The following is a 19,587-nucleotide window of genomic DNA, read 5'->3' as shown; positions in this document are numbered from 1 at the left end:
AAAATCCCACGATTACGAGCCATTGGAAATAACTAAGCAAATGGAAATGTGGAATCATGGGAGCAAAATGTCATAATTGCACAATATTTACAAGGTTAAAAAGCATAGCGTTGGTACGTTTTACCTGGCTAATGACATGCAGTAAAAACCCAACTGTAGTATAACTTCCCTCCAACTCCTCTCACGGCTATATCACAATGATGATACACAAAGGAAAGTATTTGACACGCATCGGTTTGGAGTTGCACCGATTGACTCGACGGGCTCCTTCCTCCCCTCTCTTGCCCGAAGAGAGAGCTTGAGCACGTGTGACCGCGTGCTGAGCTAATGACTGTAATCTAACCACGTCTTGGTGCTGTTTACCTCCTGAACAAGGGCGTGTAAATGGATGGCGTGGAGACAGAAATAACCGGCAATCGAAAGTGCCCAAGGAGTGGTAATAAGCAGGGTCTGTCCTGCAGTACAGTCAGCTGGGTCGGCTACCTTTTTTTGATGTGGTTCATGATTAACAGCAGTCAGCCAGTGACATTTCCCTACTCCAAACCATGTGGATGTAGAAGTCTTGGGAACGACATCTGAGTACACACACACACACACACACACACACACACACACACACACACACACACACACACATACATTTAAGGGATTCCTTGGTCCCTTCGTTTTGGGCTGATGAGCACATTACTGTAGGTCCTTTTTCTCTGCTGGCTTGCCCCTCATGATAGTGTAGTTGCTGGCCTATGTCCCATATGGATAATGGACCACATAAACTATATGAAAACAATACTATTATACTACACGATACACACAACCCCATCTGAACCCCATCTGGTGGGTTCAGAGAATATTTACTTAAATGTCGATAAATAAACCATCGAGAGTTTGATCCCTCGTTTGTGGGAACCGGATTTATATATCAGATCATCATCCAAGGTATAGGATTCGTCTTTTATCAACCAAATAAGGCAATTATTTTGGGCTAAACATTTTGGTCTTTGCCTAACTAGCTCCATCTGAGACCAATCCACGGGTATTAGAGCTGCTGGCTTTTGGCTAGGCCAATGGGTTAGTCTGGAAACCTGCGGTATTCTTCACAAATTGCCTCTGAATATTTCTCTTATGATGAGGCCAACTGTGTCATCTCCCCCTGACAAACGGATATGACAAAAACATGTATTAATAGCAGTAAAGCAGTCACATGTATAAACATTTGCTTAAAAGACAATTTATAACCGAGAGCCTCCTGCCAAAAGACCGGAATTCCACATGAGAAGGGTAGAATGTTTTCTGTCTCGCGTTTCCACTTTCTGCTTATGGCCTTGGTTGTATCAAGCCGCCATGAGTATCAGTCACTCTGCGATTCATGTGCTTCTCATATATGTCACTCCAAATTGGCCCTAATATCCAGAGACACAAATATAAACAGCATATCCATGGAGATGGAGATGTTCTGCCTTTGTAAGGCATCTGGAAAACCTTAGGGATCCTGAAACATGACATGATGTTCCCAGAGCAGAGGGTAGACACTCGACAGGCTAAAGTAAGGAATACCCATTTAGACCTCAAAGGAAAACCCTGCAGTTATAGTACATGGTCTTGTTTCTAAAAGGAGTACACGGTGTTGCTTTGAAAAGGAGTACATGGTCTTGCTTCTAAAAGGAGTACACGGTGTTGCTTTGAAAAGGAGTACATGGTCTCTTGTTTCTAAAAGGAGTACACTGTGTTGCTTTGAAAAGGAGTACATGGTCTTGCTTCTAAAAGGAGTACACTGTGTTGCTTTGAAAAGGAGTACATGGTCTTGCTTCTAAAAGGAGTACACTGTGTTGCTTTGAAAAGGAGTACACTGTAAAAGGAGTACACTGTGTTGCTTTGAAAAGGAGTACATGGTCTTGCTTCTAAAAGGAGTACACTGTGTTGCTTTGAAAAGGAGTACACTGTGTTGCTTTGGTCTTGCTTCTAAAAGGAGTACACTGTGTTGCTTTGAAAAGGAGTACATGGTCTTACTTCTAAAAGGAGTTCTGTAGCTTTACCTCATGTTGCGTTTAACCCATGATTTATAATGTTGTCTCCCTCTTTTCTGTCAGGCACCTAGAGGACAACCAGATCACAGTGATTGAGAGGGGGGCGTTCCAGGACCTCAAACAGCTAGAGAGACTGTAAGTATCCCTAGACGACCTCACTTCTTTACCACCCAGCAGCCACTGCAGCAGACTGACACCCTCTAGAAACTTTTCACCCCTAATACCACGTTTGGGTATTTACACTGTTTCTGTGTGCTTAAGTGTGCGTGTTTGTTTGTCTGTGTGCGTTGCGTGCGTGTGTGTATACCATATATGCACTCTCAGAAGCACTCAAAAAGGCATATTTAGGTAAGGATGATATAGATGACCTGCATTTAAAAGTCAAGGTGGGTGACTCTCTCACCTGCTCCTCGACACGGTTGAAGCATACCTCCACATCACTCCTGAGAGTCATTAACACTCTGACGTGAAACTGACTACTCGGTCAAAACAACATGGAGGGAACTGCTTCTGATGTCCAAGTCAATAACCTAGACATTTGGCTTACTGATCTTGTCTGTGTCATTGGGTTTGTTTCGGTCTGGAAGTAGCTGGCTCACCACACACTGGTAACTAAACCAAACCCATCCATGCCAGGCTTGCCAGCCATGACGATGGTCCAAGTCCGCCTGTCGAATGTGCGTCAGTACCTGGGCAGACCATCTCCCAGATCTCCCAGCCAAGTCCCCTTTCTGTCACAGTCTCTTCCTATCCTGCCAGGAACTCACTCTGCCTGGATGTTATTCTGCCGGCCCATCCGCTTTTCACACCGCTCTGGAATTTTGCAGTATTCTGGCATTCCTGCCCCCGTCATCCCCTTCTGACCCTGGTATGGGTCTGGATACGGCTGGGAAGGAACCAGGGTCTGAGTGAAGGGTCCTATGTCCGCAGACTACGCACTGACACTCCTGCCCTGTTGACTGGAGCCCATGTGTGACTTGGGCGGTCAGGGTGCTGTTTGTATGGCACGGGCGCGCGCAGTGCACACATAGACCTCTCGCTTTATGACCCTGGCTCTGGGACAGGTGGGCGTTAGTACCGCGGTGTAACGTGACAGGGATCACACTGACAGAGATCGTAGACAGGGCCATGGGAACATATCTTCAGTCATGTTGTCTCTCTCTCTCTCTCTCTCTCTGAGGGAAATGTATGTCAGTAGAGTAAAGTAATGGGGTGAGGGAGTTGACCTTTGCTGAAATGGAGTTAAGGAATCCGTGGAGGAAAGTATCAAAACAGATCTGATTTACTTCGATTAGATCAAAGTCAGTGCTGTCAAGTGGTACATCAAATGTGTCTTATAGGAGTATTCCAGGCTTGACAACGTATGTGACAGTTGATCTTCTCCCTAATGTTGTGTTCCTCATTGAGGTCAGGTCAGAGATTGAGGCCTTTGCTTTGAGCTATTATGATTTGTGGCGTAACAGCATGGAAAGTAGATATGCTAGCTTGGCTAGGTGTTAGGTAAGCCTTTAGTCTCTCCATCCGGCTGTGCAGGCCAGGGATGGATGAGGACAGAGGGAGACAGAGGGAGAGTGATCAAGCTCTGAGGGCTTCTTTCATGACATCCTGAGAACCTCCCCCGTCTTCCTCCACATACCTCAGCTGTGCCCTGTGACCCCCTGTCTCAGAGAAAGGCTTTGGTGCCATGATAAGGCCTAGCATCCGGAACCCCATCCCCTCCCCATGTTAGCCTGTAGAGGCTCACCACAGTGATAATGGCCTTTAAAGGCTTCAGATAACTTCAGAGCCTGATAACCTATGCCCATCTTCATAGGAAGTCACCCGCTTTAGCCCATCTGTGAACTCTTGACCCGGGGCGCTGCCATTGGCTTATCCCAGTCTTCCTGTTCCGCGAAAAAAGGGTCATCCCCCTTCAGAGGTTCTAATCTGATTGATTGATTTGGAGCGTCTGTGTGTCGTTTACATTTCGCCGGCCTTCTCATCGATCTCTGTTCCCTGCTGTACCACAACACAATGGTGCTTGATGTTGCCGTATGTTTCAGCCCTCAAATGTTCCCTAAGTCTGCCTCTGTGTCTCTCTCACACTACACTACACACCAACACAGCCCAAACTGTACTCTATTAATTTCACATAGTTAAATGTCTGAATGCCTCATCAAACAGCACTTATTTGACCAGACTGATGCTTTTGCCCTTCCTTTGCGCTCTATCTCCTCTCTCTCTCTCCCTCTCTCTCTCTCTCTCTCTCTCTCTCTCTCTCTCTCTCTCTCCTCTCTCTCCTCTCTCTCTCTCCCTCTCTCTCTCTCTCTCTCTCTCTCTCTCTCCTCTCCCCTCTCTCTCTCCCTCCTCTCCTCTCTCTCTCTCTCTCTCTCTCTCTCTCTCCTCTCTCTCTCTCTCTCTCTCTCTCTCTCCTCTCCCCCTCTCTCTCTCTCTCTCCTCTCCCCCTCTCTCTCCCTCTCTCTCTCCAGGCGTCTGAACCGGAACAAGCTGCAGGTTCTCCCAGAGCTGCTGTTCCAGTCCACACCCAAGCTTGGCCGCCTGTAAGTCACAACGCTACTTCTCTTTTGATATCTGATCGCCGGAAAACAAAGTCAACTTCCCCACTGTTTTAATTTCAATCATTGTCTCGGATGGGGGTTTCCGCTCAAATATTTAGCTTCCCATACAGTTTGAAGAGGAGAGGAGGTTTGCGGTCAGTGCAGGGACAGTCACCGTGTTATTATTCTTTAACACCCCCAGATGTTGGGCTTTTATTTGGGTTGTGGATCCCTGCTAGGTGTAAGGTGACACAGCCCGGCTCTGTACTCCTGTGCTTGAGGTGAAGGTGTGCTAGGGGGAATGTTTTCCTGGGACCGGAGGGGGTAACTGCAGAATTTTTATTCCCGAATATCCATTTCGCCGAGCCCTTTGAATGCATGGCCTGGTCACACCGCAGCCGTTAGCTTTGCTGTCAGGGAGGACTAGAGCCGGTCCTCAGAGAAACACTCGTACTCAGGTTCGCCCTGTGTGGAACCGACAACCGGCCCTGAACTTTACTAGTGTTTACTTTGGGGCAGCGTTGGGGCTCTATTAACTTGGGTTTAGTGTATTTTTTTTGTTTTGTTCTACTGTGAAATGTTTCCATTAGGAAAACAGAGAGATTGGAACTGCCAAATAATATGTTAATCTCTTTCAAAATGGTCTTTGTTCCCTTCATTGTTTTGGGGATTACTCCAGAGATGAATTCACAGCCTATTTGTTCACACTGTGCGGCTCCATGTAGCGGTGATGACTTGATCCGCGTTTGACGACAGCAGTCATGGCTCTGTTTAAAGAAACGAGACTCTCCGCTGCCAATTCAACAGCAGTTTGTGTTTCTCCTCTGGGCTATCGATGCTGTCTCAGAAACACTTGTTGAGAATGACAGTTTCATTTCCTCTCCTCCCTATGCTGCTCCACCATAAAAGCATTATTGGCAATGAATTTAGGATTTTTTTTGTATTTATTTATCAGAGGTTAATAAGGCATTCTTTACAATCCCAGACAGTTTCTAAGGAGTGGAAAGAATGGACAAAGCGAATACTGTAAATCTCTCTGTTTCTTATCCTTTTCCCATCAGCAAATTTAAATTATAGTGTCTGAAGTTTCCCCCAAAGTTGGTTTGAGTTCTTTATCCGGTGACGTTTTGCTATGACTAAACTATCCTGTAATGAAGGCTCTCCTAATCTGGTCGGAGAGAGAGGTGGTTTACGAGGGGTTCATGACCTCTCCCTGTCATACTTGGTTATTATCTGTTATGGTAGTGTGATATGAATTGCCTAACCCCTAACCCTGGTATTAAAAAGACCCTGCTCGGGCCGGCCAGGCTGAGGCAGCTGTAGAAAGCATACGCAGCGCATCACAGTCCAACAGGTTTATTTGATGTGAGTCTTGCCCTCGCCCTTCGCACTAGCCAGCGTTCCAGGAAACATTCTGCTGCTTTGGGTCAGGTTAGAGAAAGGTAGTGGTTGCATCCATTAACTTAGCTGCAAGAGTCAAGACCGAGGGAGAGGAAGTGAAAAGAAACTAAACATGGTCTGTCCCGTCGGTCCGGGGGACTTTGATGTGAATGTGCCATCATGCATACAAATGCATAATAGATGAGCTGGAGACAGGGGTGACCGAGCAGACTGCCTCACAGCTACATCCACAGGCAGGCTCAGGTATTGGCTGATGGGGCCATGGACAGTGAGGGTTGTGGTGGTGGTGGTGGGGTAGGAGGGCTGGAGCCTGGTGCCCCAGAGTTGGTGGAGGTTAGGGTTGGGGGAGGCAGGCTAGCCTGGGCCTGGCCTGGGTCGGTGGGATGGATCATGGATCATGGATGATCATGATGGAGCCACTGGGCTGCTGGCTGGGGCGTTTGTGGTCAGCGCTCCCTGTGCAGGCCCACTCTGCTTGGAAGGAATGCGGTTAGAGTTACAGGGCTGAGACTGCAGCTCCGCTCTGCAGAGCACTGTCTGTGTGGGCCAAGGAAGCAGGGGCCTCTCTCTCTCGCTCTCTCTCTCTCTCTCTCTCTCTCTCTCTCTCTCTCTCTCTCTCTCTCTGCAAGGATAGCTCTCTATCTAGCAGGGGATTTCTGTCCCTCTCTTTCTATTTCTCTCTCTGCTCTATATCTCTATCCTCCTCCTCCTATTCACTGACTGCCCCTCTAGACGTCTTCAACCTGATGGCTAATGGAAAGCAAATGAAGAATTAGAGGGAGGCCATGAAGATGCCTGCTCCTGTTTATTAATGGTGACTGGGATGAGGCCCCCCATATTAACTCCACTTCCTCCTGACTGGTTGGTCGGTCGTCAGGCCCCCATGTTGTGGTGTTTGAACGCAGGATATTTCAGCCAGCAATACCCATGGGACTCAACCACTCCCTGCCAAAGGCTTGCTCAGGTTGTATGTGATTGGTGCGCATGGAGGGCGTAATGCACAATGTTTTCTTATCCCCCACCCCTCTAGTCAATTGAGAGTCCTCCCTTCAATCTTGGTGAGCAATTATCCATTAGTGAGTAGAGTAGTTAGCCTGTCTGAATGCTATGGCCAGCAGTGTAGTGGTGGTAACTCACTGTGATTGATTCTGCCAGAAGAAGAAGTAGTTAGATGCCTGCTCGGTGCTAGAGTCTGGGCATGGGCCAGCTACATCCCCACTCCATACTCCCAACCACCCCACTCTCCCCCCCAGCCCCTTCCGAACTCTGCTATCGTTTGCCCACAGTTTGTTATCGTGTCAGGAATCGTTCTGCTGTTTTCCCATCACTTTGGCTCCAGTTCCAGTTTGTTTGGTTTTCACGGGACTCCATATTTGCTAGAAACAAATAACTCTCCCGCACATTTCGTTTCTCACGCCTGTTGGACGAGGACTGATTTAGCGAACACACAGAAGCAGCAGATTGAGCTTTTTCCTAGTCTTCTTCTCTGTGTTAAAGCACGGTGCTTGAAACCAAGGCCTGCAGAACAGACATGCATGTAGGCTACTGTAGCACCCCGTATCAGTGTTTCTCTTTAAAGCTCTTAAGCTGGCAAACAGGCTGTGTGGCTGTGTACTGCCTGACCACAATGCTCCTCCTGCCTCCGATATCTGCCTAATAATTCAATACGTCCCGAATGCATAAACCATGGAGCCCTGGCACGCAGCTCAGCCATTGGGCCCTCTGATTGTTTTCAGAGAAATGAAGCTCTCCCAGAATGCAAGCCAAATGTCTTCCAAAATAGGGCTGCACTCAGCCAGTTTCTGGAGGCCAGACAGCTTTGTGATTTACTCCAAAGACATATTTATATAAATACAAGCTACAAAGACATTGGAGCTCTGCTTCTGAGCCAATGAGAACCGGACGGGGCACAGCTTGTTGTTAGATACAAAACGTTTTGTTTTGTTTAGTTTAGTTTATTAGGATCCCCATTAGTTACTACACATGCAGCAGCTACTCTTCCTGGGGTCCACATAAAACATACAAATAACATGACAAAGTACAGAACAGTTATAGACAAGAACAACATAAGATATTTTTTTACTTTGAATTGAATGTAATAATAATACAAATGACTTATATATTGGAAAGAGACAACAAAAATACTATTTACAGACTTTTCATATATGCAGTGCCTTCAGAAAGTATTCAGACCCCTTAACTTTTTCCAGCCTTATTCCAAAAAAGTATTAACAGACATTTTTGAAAATGTATTTTTTTTAAAGTCATTAATAAACATGTTTAATTTCCATGTGTACTAGGAAGCTAAAAGTGCCCCTGGTCTTGAAAAATAAACAATTCAACTGATGGAAAGTATGAGGGGATATCGGTGAACAAATGCCACGGTCAAGGCTATGAGAGTGCAATGGGTGGAGCTTGCTCAGGTGGTCAAAAGCACTTATCAATCCGAGAGCCTAATGCTTCCTTAGGTAGTTCTTTATAAGTTTTAGTCTAGAAAACGATCTCTCCGCAGAAGCGACAGGTACAGGGATGGTAAAAACAGCTTGGTTGCCGTAGCAACATCAGGGAAGCTGGGCAGAAGGGAGGGGTGCTTCATATAGAGCAGTTCTGTGACATCCTTACTTGAGCCTTTCGTTGTCTTTAATTTCCGGCATCAACACGTTACAGAAAGATATGAACTGTACAGGAAGCTCTGGGGACAGGCCGTCGATATACTGAACAGCTAATAAATTGGCAGATGCAAACAGATGATCATCTTTAGCGGGCAACAGTTTTTGAGGGTTTGAACAAAAAAAAAGAAGAGGTTTACGATTTCCTTCATGCTGGTGAACTGGCTTTTGAGTTGTTTGGTTGCAGTATGAACAGTCCCTGGTCTCTGGTATATCTTCCCTAAGTGTATATCATTCCCACGCTAAGTTTTAAATTGTGTGCATCGCAATGGAGATATAATTCACAACGTCTCAGGAAAGACTGTCTGGGTTGGCAATACTCAGTATAGGAAACAGTTGGGCCTGCAACCTGGACCTACAGGCCGTGGTGAATACATTTACACACAATAAAGGAGGACTCCCAAGAGACCAGGGGAGTCTCTCAAGTTGGATTTCATTTAATTGACCTTGAATATCGCAGGCCATTTGTGTAGGCTATTAGCCAGACAAAACCCGCTGAGCTCAACAATAAATAGTGGCTGAATTTATCCTCGAGCCGACTACTTTTTCCCCTCATTGTTAGGCTATTTGATGTGTGATTTTTATAAACCGTTTATAAATGGCAGATAAATCTGGTCTATAGCTATAGATAGTACACTGCATAATGAAACAATCCCTAGTAAGCTAGTGTTTTGAGGGTGGACTGACTGTAATAATTGGCATTAATAGAATAGGTTTTATGCACAACAAATGTCTATCCAAGCTCGGAGAGAGCGCTACGACGGCTCATGTCATGCAGGTTCAGGCGGCCTATATAGGGCCGTTGCATAATTAACTAAATCTATTGGTAGGTGATTAGTATGTTGTTGCATCAGAAATACATTTTACAATTTGCCATGTCTGAATTTCCAACTTTAATTACTGAACAAGTAATGACATTATTGTCACCAGCCAGCAGCCTAATAATGGCTGCTTTGTGACACCGTGTACAGCATGTGTCAAATTCATTCCACGGAGGGCTGAGTTTCTGCAGGTTTTCACTCATCTCTTGTACTTGATTGATGAATTAAGGTCACTAATTAGTAAAGAACTCTCCTTACCTGGTTGTCTAGGTCTTATTTGAAAGGGAAAAATCCAAAAACCTGCAGACAGTTTGACACCCCTGGGGCACAGCTTTGTGAAGCGTTAGGCTTAACATGAGAAAATGACGACCAAATAGGCCTAGGCATAAACATTGATCAATTAGTTAAAACATTGCTGTACATGCCCTGGCACCACAGAAAGCCTACCATCGATTTGATAGGCATGCAGCTGCATAGACATGTTGCAATTCCAGCACCATGGACAGCGATTGGCAGTCTATACTTTGTGAGTGGCTGTCTGGCTGACACATTACATTTTTATTTTATTTTAAGAGGGGTGGGGGAGGGGGCAAACGCCGACCTTGCAGGGGGTCCAGAGAAACTGCGTTACACCAGTGCACCACACACATATTCTCCAGGTACTGAGAGTTTGCACTTGGTGGCCTATAGCAGCCCCCAAAAAGAAGAGGCTTCAGATGAGGCAGGTGAAGCTGTAACCACAGCACTTCTACTTCATTTGCCTCTCTGAGCTTTACAGAAATATGGCTCTGAATATATACAGAAACACCTCCCCCGTAGACATTCCTGTCTTTTCTATAGATGATATATCCTTGTATTCTTACTGCTCTATCATCAAAGGTGCTGTCTAAGTGAGCCTCAGAAATGCCTAATATAATAATAATAATAATATTATCTAAGATGAGCAAATTACTAATCTCATGAACTTTGTTTCTGAGGCTACATATATTTACATGAGTTAACTTTAACCCTTTACTGGGTCACTTATCGAAACGAGAACTCATAATGATAATTGGTTGCTTTTCCAAAAATGTATTTCTGCTAATAACAAAGAAAGAATTCATGTATTTATTTTAGCAGATTATGTTCAGCAGATGCCTTGTCTGTTTTATCTCCGCTGCAGCAGGGCGCTCTATTCTCCATTCCACTTCTGCATAGTTGTCTTGCTGGACTGTTGCAGGGGTTCGCTGTCCTGTCGGCATGGGAGGCAGTGACGTTTTGTTGTTGTGTTTTTGGTTAGTATGCAGTGTTCTGAGTGGGAGCTGTTGGCTTGGTGGGCGGTCCCACGGGACAAGATCAAACAGTGAAACTTAATATAGCCAATTATGCTCCAATGGGAGATCTGTCAATTACTGCTCTCTGTCTCTCGCTCTCTGCCACCCCCCTGCTGTTTCCAGTCCGAGACGATATGTCATTGCCAGTAGGTACTTAACCTTGTCAAGTATCTGGAAATTCGAAGCGCAATCTAGGCAGGTCGAACACAGACCCAAAGCAATTCCCACTGGGGGATGCTGCTTGCATGATCGTTTTTGTTTCTGCTGACAGAAGGAATGAATAAATGGCAACGTGAAATCTGGCATCCCAACAGCTTTGTCTCACCTCAGCATTTATTGACCCTGCGAGGAGCGGAGGAAGGAATGTTTGCCGGGGAACTTTATTCGGATTGTGTTTGTGTGCATGCGCTCTGGCAGCCAACATGTCTTTAAGTTCCCGGCAGCAACACCTTACCACTCGAAAGTTACCAGCTAGAGGGTGAGAGGCTATGAAATGTTGTCGGGAGTTGGCTGTCTATTTTATAGAGCAAATAATGTATATGTATGTGGTGTGTACTAAAATAGCAAAGAAACATGTGGTAGCAATTGAGTGTCCAAATAAAGGTGAGGAAACATGCAATAGGAGGTAGCTTTTAAACTGCATATTTTGTTACTGTTAATACCTTCCCTTGACTTATTTGAGTTTTGTAAGCTACAGGCTATGGATGAGCTTTCTTAGCAGCCAACAGCACTCACACAATGTTTGTTTAATCACAATTAAGGTTTACATGTGAAGCGTAATTAAAAACAGCTGTGTCTTTGGAAACTTGGACCGGGAAGAACTGAGATATCCTCCGTGTCACGAGCAGAATAGAAAGGACCTTTTGTTGACTGCTTTTCTTACCGAGCAGAGGAAAAATAATCAACCCTGTTTTGAATTGTAGCTTTATTTTTCTTGAGGGGCTTTTAAAAGCTGGCTGCTCGGGTCTGGGTTTTTAAAGCACACAATTGTTATGTTTCCTCATAAGATATTCAAGACAGATTGAAAAGATTAAGATATACAGTACAAAAGTATGTGGACACCTGCTCGTCGAACATCTCATTCCAAAATCATGGGCATTAATATGGAGTTGGTCCTTCCCTTTGCTGCTATAACAGCCACCACTCTTCTGGGAAGGCTTTCCATTAGATGTTGGAACATTTCTGCGGGGACTTGCTTCCATTCAGCCACAAGCATTAGTGAGGTCGGGCACTGATGTTTGGTGATTAGGCCTGGCTCGCAGTCTGTGTTCTAATTCATCCCAAAGGTGTTCGATGGGGTTGAGGTCAGGGCTCTGTGCAGGCCAGTCAAGTTCTTCCACACCGATCTCGACAAACCATTTTCACTTTGTGCACGGGAGCATTGTCATGCTGAAACAAACAGGAAAGGGCCTTTCCCAGACTGTTGCCACAAAGTTAGAAGAATTGTCTAGAATGCCATTGTATGCTGTAGCGTTAAGTTTTCACTTCAATGGAACTAAGGGGGCCAGCCTGAACCATGAAAAACAGCCCCAGACCATTATTCCTCATCCACCAAACTTTACAGTTGACACTATGCATTCGGGCAGGTAATGTTCTCCTGGCATCCGCCCAAACCCAGGTTCATCTGTCGGACTGCCAGATGGTGAAGCGTGATTCATCGGCTAGCTTTACACCACTCCAGCCGACACTTGGCATTGTGAATGGCGATCTTAGGGTTGTGTGCAGCTGCTCGGCCGTGAAAACCCATTTTATGAAGCTGCCGACTAACAGTTATTGTGCTGATGTTGCTTCCAGAAGTCATTTGGAACTTGATATTGAGTGTTGCAACCAAGAACAGACGATTTTTACGCACTATGTGCTTCAGCACTCGGCGGTCCCATTCTGTGAGCTTGCGGGGTCTACCACTTCGCAGCTGAGCCATTTTTGCTCCTAGACGTTTCCACTTCACAATAACAGCACCAGGGCAGCTCTAGCAGGGCAGAATAACAGCACCAGGGCAGCTCTAGCAGGGCAGAATAACAGCATCAGGGCAGCTCTAGCAGGGCAGAATAACAGCACCAGAAATTTGATGAACTGACTTGTTGGAAAGGTGGCATGCTATGACGGTGCAACGTTGAAAGTTACTGAGCTCTTCAGTACAGCCATTCTACTGACAATGTTTGTCTATGGAGATTTCATGGATGTTTGCTTAATTTTATACACATGTCAGCAACCGGGGTGGCGGAAATAGCCGAAACCACTCATTTGAAGGGGTGTCCACATACCTTTGCATATATGGTGTGTATATATAGTCATTCATATGTTGAGTATATATATATATATATATCAGGAAATATATTGCGATATATTGAGACACCACAGTATATGTACAGTATGCTGTTAAGATGACAGACAGTGGATCAGGAGAGGAATTTTGCGGCATTATTTACAGTTGGGATCGGATGGGACTGAGGCCCATATAAATCTCCCTGCATGGTGTGGGGCCTGCACAGCCACCCACTGATGTATACTGCTGTTTCTGCTTCTGGGGACTCTGTTAGTTCTGCAGACAAGGAGCGTGCCGGCCCCCATGTGTGCTGCTGCTGGAAACTTTACTGCAATCCTGGAGCTGGCCTATGTCACACACACACAGCCATTCTGAGAGGCACATACACTCCGTCTATAGGCATAGGCAGAGAGAGGGGGAGAGGTAAGGGAGAAGGGGGATTGTGAGGTCTCTTGGGTCACTAGCAGCTCCTAAAGCCTAGACTGGTGATTTATTTTGTTTTAGCAAAGTCTGATTGCTACAAATGAACCTCACAATCTTTATCGCTCTCGTAATTGCAGACACAGATGTCTTTGGTACACAATTACACAGACATACATACACAAAGACAGGCATACATACTCTCTCTTACTTTCCTTCTCTCTCTCTCTCTCTCTCAACACACGCACGCACTCATGTTTGCACACACACACAACACACACACACACACACACACACACACACACAACAGCTATGTAGTAGCATGAAGGAGATCTCTGATCTAATAGCTAGTGATTTTCCAGTCTGGGTGGAAACAGGCCATTTGCAGGGGTGGTTTCTCATCCGTGGGACTCGGAGAGGAAAGGAGAGAGTGTGTGGAATGGGAGTCGTGTTTTACAGTGTGTGGGTCAGAGAGGATGGGTTTTACTGGATGGTTTTTCCTGGCCGTGAGGAGGGCTGCAGGCCCGTGAGGAGGACCTCCTGCCCTGAGGACCGCCTGCCCTGAGGACCGCCTTGCCCTGTCGACTGGCTGTCTGGCTCTGTGTAATCTACCCATGTCCGTGTTCAGGGGTAGTCCCTGTCTTCCCTGTCCCTTCTTCTCTCCCTCCTGTTCTGCACTCAGCCCTTACCTCTGCTGACCCATTTCACTGAACCCACTGAACAACTTACTCTCAATGTCTCAGTAGCATTGCAGATTTTTACTGATAGGTACTGTAGGTAATACCCATTTTAACTTATAGGTACTGGAGAAAATACACATTTTACATTATACGTACAGTAGGTAATAGACATTGTAACTTATAGGTACTGTAGCTAATAAGGGCCTTTTTTTTTTTTTACAATAACGAACATAACCCTAAGCACATGGTAGGGGAAAGGGTTAAATACTGGTAGGCCTACAGTGGGTTGCAGGGGTGACTGACTGTTTGACTATGGGCATAAAGGTTGTATAAGACGTCCATAATGTGTAAGTGCAGAGAAGGGGCTGTAATGTCTGGTGCTTAGGCTCCATTAAGGGATTATCTTCCATAGGGGAGGAGAAGGGCCGCACCGCCACCGAAACTACTCACACTTTCACTCAGACACGGGCTGTTTTTCTTACAGTAAAAACAGCACCGCCACCAAAATATACAGTCAGAAGAGCTGATTCAACCAAATGTTATCATCAAGGTCAAATTCATGGATTTGATTCGTCGATGCTGCTGTCACGCTCTCCTGACGGTGATCCCAGTCATTTTTTACGGGGATCACCAGGCTGTCAGTGGCTCTCCAGTGAGAGGTTATGAAGACTGCCTTCTTGGCAGACTGCCCCCCCCCCCACACACACACACCCCCATCAGATACAGTATCTTTCTGTCTGTCTTTCTGTCTCTCTCGCGGAACCAGGGATAGAGGGAAAGAGGCCTAATGCCCTACGTTGATTGAGGGTGCCTGTAATTTGGGAAATAGTTTGGGGCCATTATTCACCGGGGTGTTTATCACAGGTGGTTCCCATGACGACCAGCAGAGATAATAATTGGATTTAAATGGGCTGCACATGTTTCAAAAGGGCAGAACGAATGTAATACCCACTTCCACTCCCTTTCCTTTCTCTCTCTCTCTCTCTCTCTTTCTCTCTCTCTCTCTCTCTTTTTCTCACTCTCTCTGTGTCCATCTCAGTCAATTCCTCAGTTCATATATCTTATTTCCACCTATGGCAGGTGAACCTCAGTAGCTAAAGTCAACTGTTATGTTGTCCAACTGTTTCTGTACTGTCTATAGTCTTTAGCCGGAGTCCAGAGGCAATATCAGAGTCACACTGATCATCCACTAGAGAGAGAGAGATAGGCACATGAATAGTGACACCGGATTTAAACATGTTTTCAGTAAATACAGTGTGCATTTAAGCCAATTAAAAACAAGTTATATTTTTATACTCATATTCACTCAAGCTGTTGAGGAAGTAGGATCGGGCGGGGGGCATATGTTACGTCAGACATCCAAACAACCTTCAGTTCCTCGCTTGGTACCCCTGTACACTTTGAGGCATTATGGGGGATTATGGGGGATTGTGTATGTAAAAATCTGAACGGCATAGACGAGGGCTTTAACTTTGTTTAGGCTGAGAATTCTTCCAAGGCTTAAGCTACGTGCTGCAAGACCTCCCTCGTCAACTGCGACGTTATGGGAACCATTGGCAGGAGGTGGGTTTGTTTTTGCAAGTGTGAACTAAGCACAGAGCTGAGCTGGAATGTGATTTTTGCTTATGCAATGTGCATCCAGGCACAGGGGAGAGAAAACAAACAAAGAAATATAACATCTCCGCCAACATCCTGCCTGCCTCTCTGCTTCTATACTGGACTCTGTCTCCTCTCTGTTCCACTCCTCTTGCCGAGTGAGTCGATGCCCTTCACACAAGGTTGATAAAGAATTCTGACAACCAGCACATTTGCCGCGGGGTGCAATGTTTACCGGAACATCCGAATTTGCGTCGGACAAACAGGCCTGTCGGTTTTGTCAGCATCTTGGTACACGCATCAACGCTCACCCAGACAGAAATGTTTACTGGGCAGAAGTGTCAGCCGCTCGTTTTAGCCATCCTTCCTACGCCACAGGCCTCCTGTGGTCGGACTGGGAATCACTCTCGCCTCGAAACATCATCCCCGTTTAGGTTGGTTTTACGCTGGTTGGTATGGGTGGCAAGAGTCAGTTGTCACCAGTCACCACAGCAAAGAGGTGATGATGATGGGGCCAGTGAGTCGGTGACCATGGTAAACAGTGTGTGTCTCAAATGGCACCCTTAATCCCTATACAGTGCACTACTTTTGACCAGGGCCCTATTGGTGCCATTTGGGACAAAGTCCAGGTCACCTCAGAAGGGGACGAGCGGTGGCGGTGGCACCGTCATTAAAGAGGACTTGGTTTATTGGATGGAGACGGCATGCAGAGCCGGGTGCTATGGTCACTTTAACGAGAAAGCAGCAAGGCCTCAAGCCTCAGTGGGCTCAACTCAGCTCATTCACGCTGCTCCACAGAGCCCTTGCTTTCATTACCAGGGGACAATTGTCAGTTAGCTAATTACAGCTGCCTTTTATGATCTAACGCCATGTGTATCCACCGCCATAGTGACTGTGTCCCGCAAGCGACAATGGGATGCTGCTGGAACTCATAGAGTTACTCGGAGAGGAATGAGTTGATTTATGTTCCACTGTGTTGTGTGTTTCTTTTATCGCCGCGTGAGAGTGTCTTTGAACAGTCAGCCTCCAGCCGTTCTAGTCTGTGTGTGTGTGTGTGTGTGTGTGTGTGTGTGTGTGTGTGTGTGTGTGTGTGTGTGTGTGTGTGTGTGTGTGTGTGTGTGTGTGTGTGTGCATTCATTGCAGATGCTGCGTCCTCCATGTTGTGAGTTGTTGTTTGGTTGAACTCGCTAACCGGGGCGGTGAATTATTATACACTAAAGGGATCTGGCTGTCTGCTTATAGTCTACTCGGTGAATATGTGTGGCTCTTCTTTTCAATAGAAACAGCCTGGAAACTGTGGCAGTTTAAATATGTGTGTAGGGAAGCTACTGCAATATGTTATGTCCTCTTCCCTCAGTCTTTAGCCTTATAAGGAGCCAGCACAGTTGGCTCGTGGTTCCCTTACCATCCATTTTTATTTTTTCCTCTACTTTTCTATTGGTAAAGTATGTCAAATCAGCAATCTAGTCTAGGCTCTGCTGTCAATCTCTCCCTCAGCCGATGACCCTGAGCAGACTGTATATGTATTTAGAGCCTATGGGAAAACTAAATGAGCACTTGGTTGGTGGACCGATTTTTCCCTGAGTGAGTGAGTGGTCTGAGTGAAGTTCTGCGGGCTTCACACTGTAGGTTCCTCCTTTCTCCTCCTTTTCTTCTCCTCTCCCTCAGAGCCGGCAGCATGCTGTAATGATGTGCGAACCACTAGGGGTGACAGACAGACAGACAGACAGACAGACAGACAGACAGACAGACAGACAGACAGACAGACAGACAGACAGACAGACAGACAGACAGACAGACAGACAGACAGACAGACAGACAAACTGACAGGAACTAAGAGAGACACACGCCACAACATAAAGCCGCCAGTTGGTCCCACAAACAATTGGTCGTTTATTATAACACAGGTCACAAAAAACCGCCCACTTCACATCATTTCCAGGAAAGAAAACAGGCAGAGGAAAAACACTGCTAGATATTAGCGGTGGGAATCGTTATCACCAGAAACTTAAAGTAATATACAAACAACACGGACAAGGAACACTGTGAAAGGGAAGGAAAATAAACCGGTCCGAGCGTCAAGTAGCTAATCGTAACTACCAGGCTTTTCATGTGGTTCGGTTCGCTGTGAAGCCGAAGGATGAGATCATTCTACTGACCATACCTGTTCTGTTCTGTTCTTCCCAGGCTCAGTATAATAAATATATTACATTTGTTTAAGAGGATCACATTGGACATGATTCAGAGAGAGAGAGGAAGGGAAGAGAGTTGAAAATACAACAACACATCCCCATGTGATGCCTCAGGCCAGCGCCACGTCCACTTCAGGAACATGTCTTACTCACAGAGAGACAGAGCCTCATGTTGGATAGCTGCATGGAGCTAATGAGAAAAACATCCTGCTAGGTTGCCACTGGCTCCAGAAACATGGTGGGGGGGCATCTGCAGCAACAACAACCCTGTGAGGAGGTCATCCTCTGTCTCCGCTCTGTGCTCGGCTTAGTGTCCTGTCCTCCTACTTCACATGGCACCGTGGGGACCACAATTATTCTGTTTTTCCATCATCCATCTGTATTATTGTGGATGTCTTTATTTACTTCTATTAATCACAATACCAAAGAGCAAAGTGAAGTGGAAAGTGAGTCTCTGGTTGTGTCCTAAATGCCACTCTATTTCCTGTAGTGAACTACCTATGGGCCCTAGGCAAAAAGTAAGCAATGCACTTTAAAGGGAATAAAGTGACATTTGGGACGCACAAGCCCTGTCTCCGAACGTGCCTGTGACAGCACTGGTAACCTTACAAGCCCTAAGAAAATAGGTCTTCAAGCTGTATTTAATACCCCTCTTAGCCGTGGTGGGGAACTTTCTCGCTGTGAGACAGCTAGTGACCACAGTGCAGAGGGCTGCCTGGCTCTGCCTTCATCCCAAATGGCACCATATTCCCTATATAGTGCACTACTTTTGACATGAGACCTATGAGCTCTCCCTAAGGGCCCTGGTCAAAAGTAGTTCACTAAATAGCGAGCGCTTTGGGACATAGCCTGTGTGTTTGGGAGGGGTAATTGGAAGAGACACGGGGGTGGGAGCAAACGGACCGTGACATGACAGTGCCTGACACACAAAGTAGACGGGTAGACTGAGACTACCCCAGACTAACGTCTGTATCCCTCCATCTCACACTGAGATCCTACAATGAAGGAGAGAAAGGGACAGAAAGTGATAAGAGAGAGATAGAGAGAGAGAGAAGGAGAGACAGAGAGAGAGAGAAGCGAGAAAGAGAGAGACAGAGCGAGAGGGAGAGACAGAGAGAGAGAGAGATAGAGAGAATGAGAGACAGAGAGAGAGAGATAGGAGATGTGAGAGAGAGAGACAGAGAGAAGGAGAGAGAAGGAGAGACAGAGAGAGAGAGAGAGATAGGAGAAGTGAGAGAGAGAGAGAGAGAGAGGAGAAGCGCGAGAGAGAGAGAGGTCCATATGATGAGATTAACCTGTACCAAAAGTGGGTCAGTCAGCTAACCGCATAACGTTACCTCCCTGCTCTCCTCCTCTCCGGCTTCCCTCTCTCTGTCTCTCTCTGTCCTGCATGTTCTTCCTTTGAGGGATGTGCACCCCCCAGGGGAGGCCCTGTGTCTGGCTTTTATTGGGTGCTGCCTGGTGTTGAGTAGCTGTTGGGTGAGGAGAGCATGTAGCTCCGCTCACCCCCCCCCCCCCACCCCCTCGCCCGCCTGCCACCCCCTCCTGCTGACAGGGTGTCCCCTGACCCAGCCATCACGCATGTCGCTCCACATCCCGGCCTAAATATTTATAACGTGAGGCAAATCAGAGGGATAAATCTGTCTGGGTGTTTTGTCTTTGGCTGTA

At 46.3% G+C, this 19,587-nt stretch overlaps 1 protein-coding gene across 1 annotated transcript in view; it reads left to right on the top strand.

The window, feature by feature from the left end:
- LOC115130023 (slit homolog 3 protein-like) overlaps positions 1-19,587 on the top strand; it is a 236,498-nt gene that overhangs the window by 17,361 nt on the left and 199,550 nt on the right. Inside the window, exons 3-4 of the mRNA XM_065019593.1 lie at positions 2,088-2,159; positions 4,493-4,564. Coding sequence (XP_064875665.1) covers positions 2,088-2,159; positions 4,493-4,564 — 144 coding nt within the window. The remainder of the gene's footprint in view (positions 1-2,087; positions 2,160-4,492; positions 4,565-19,587) is intronic.

Source organism: Oncorhynchus nerka, linkage group LG6 (genome assembly GCF_034236695.1).
Source record: "Oncorhynchus nerka isolate Pitt River linkage group LG6, Oner_Uvic_2.0, whole genome shotgun sequence".
Classification (NCBI taxonomy): domain Eukaryota; kingdom Metazoa; phylum Chordata; class Actinopteri; order Salmoniformes; family Salmonidae; genus Oncorhynchus; species Oncorhynchus nerka.
Note: the sequence above shows the minus strand (reverse complement) of the source record. Positions and strands in the feature narration are given on the sequence as shown.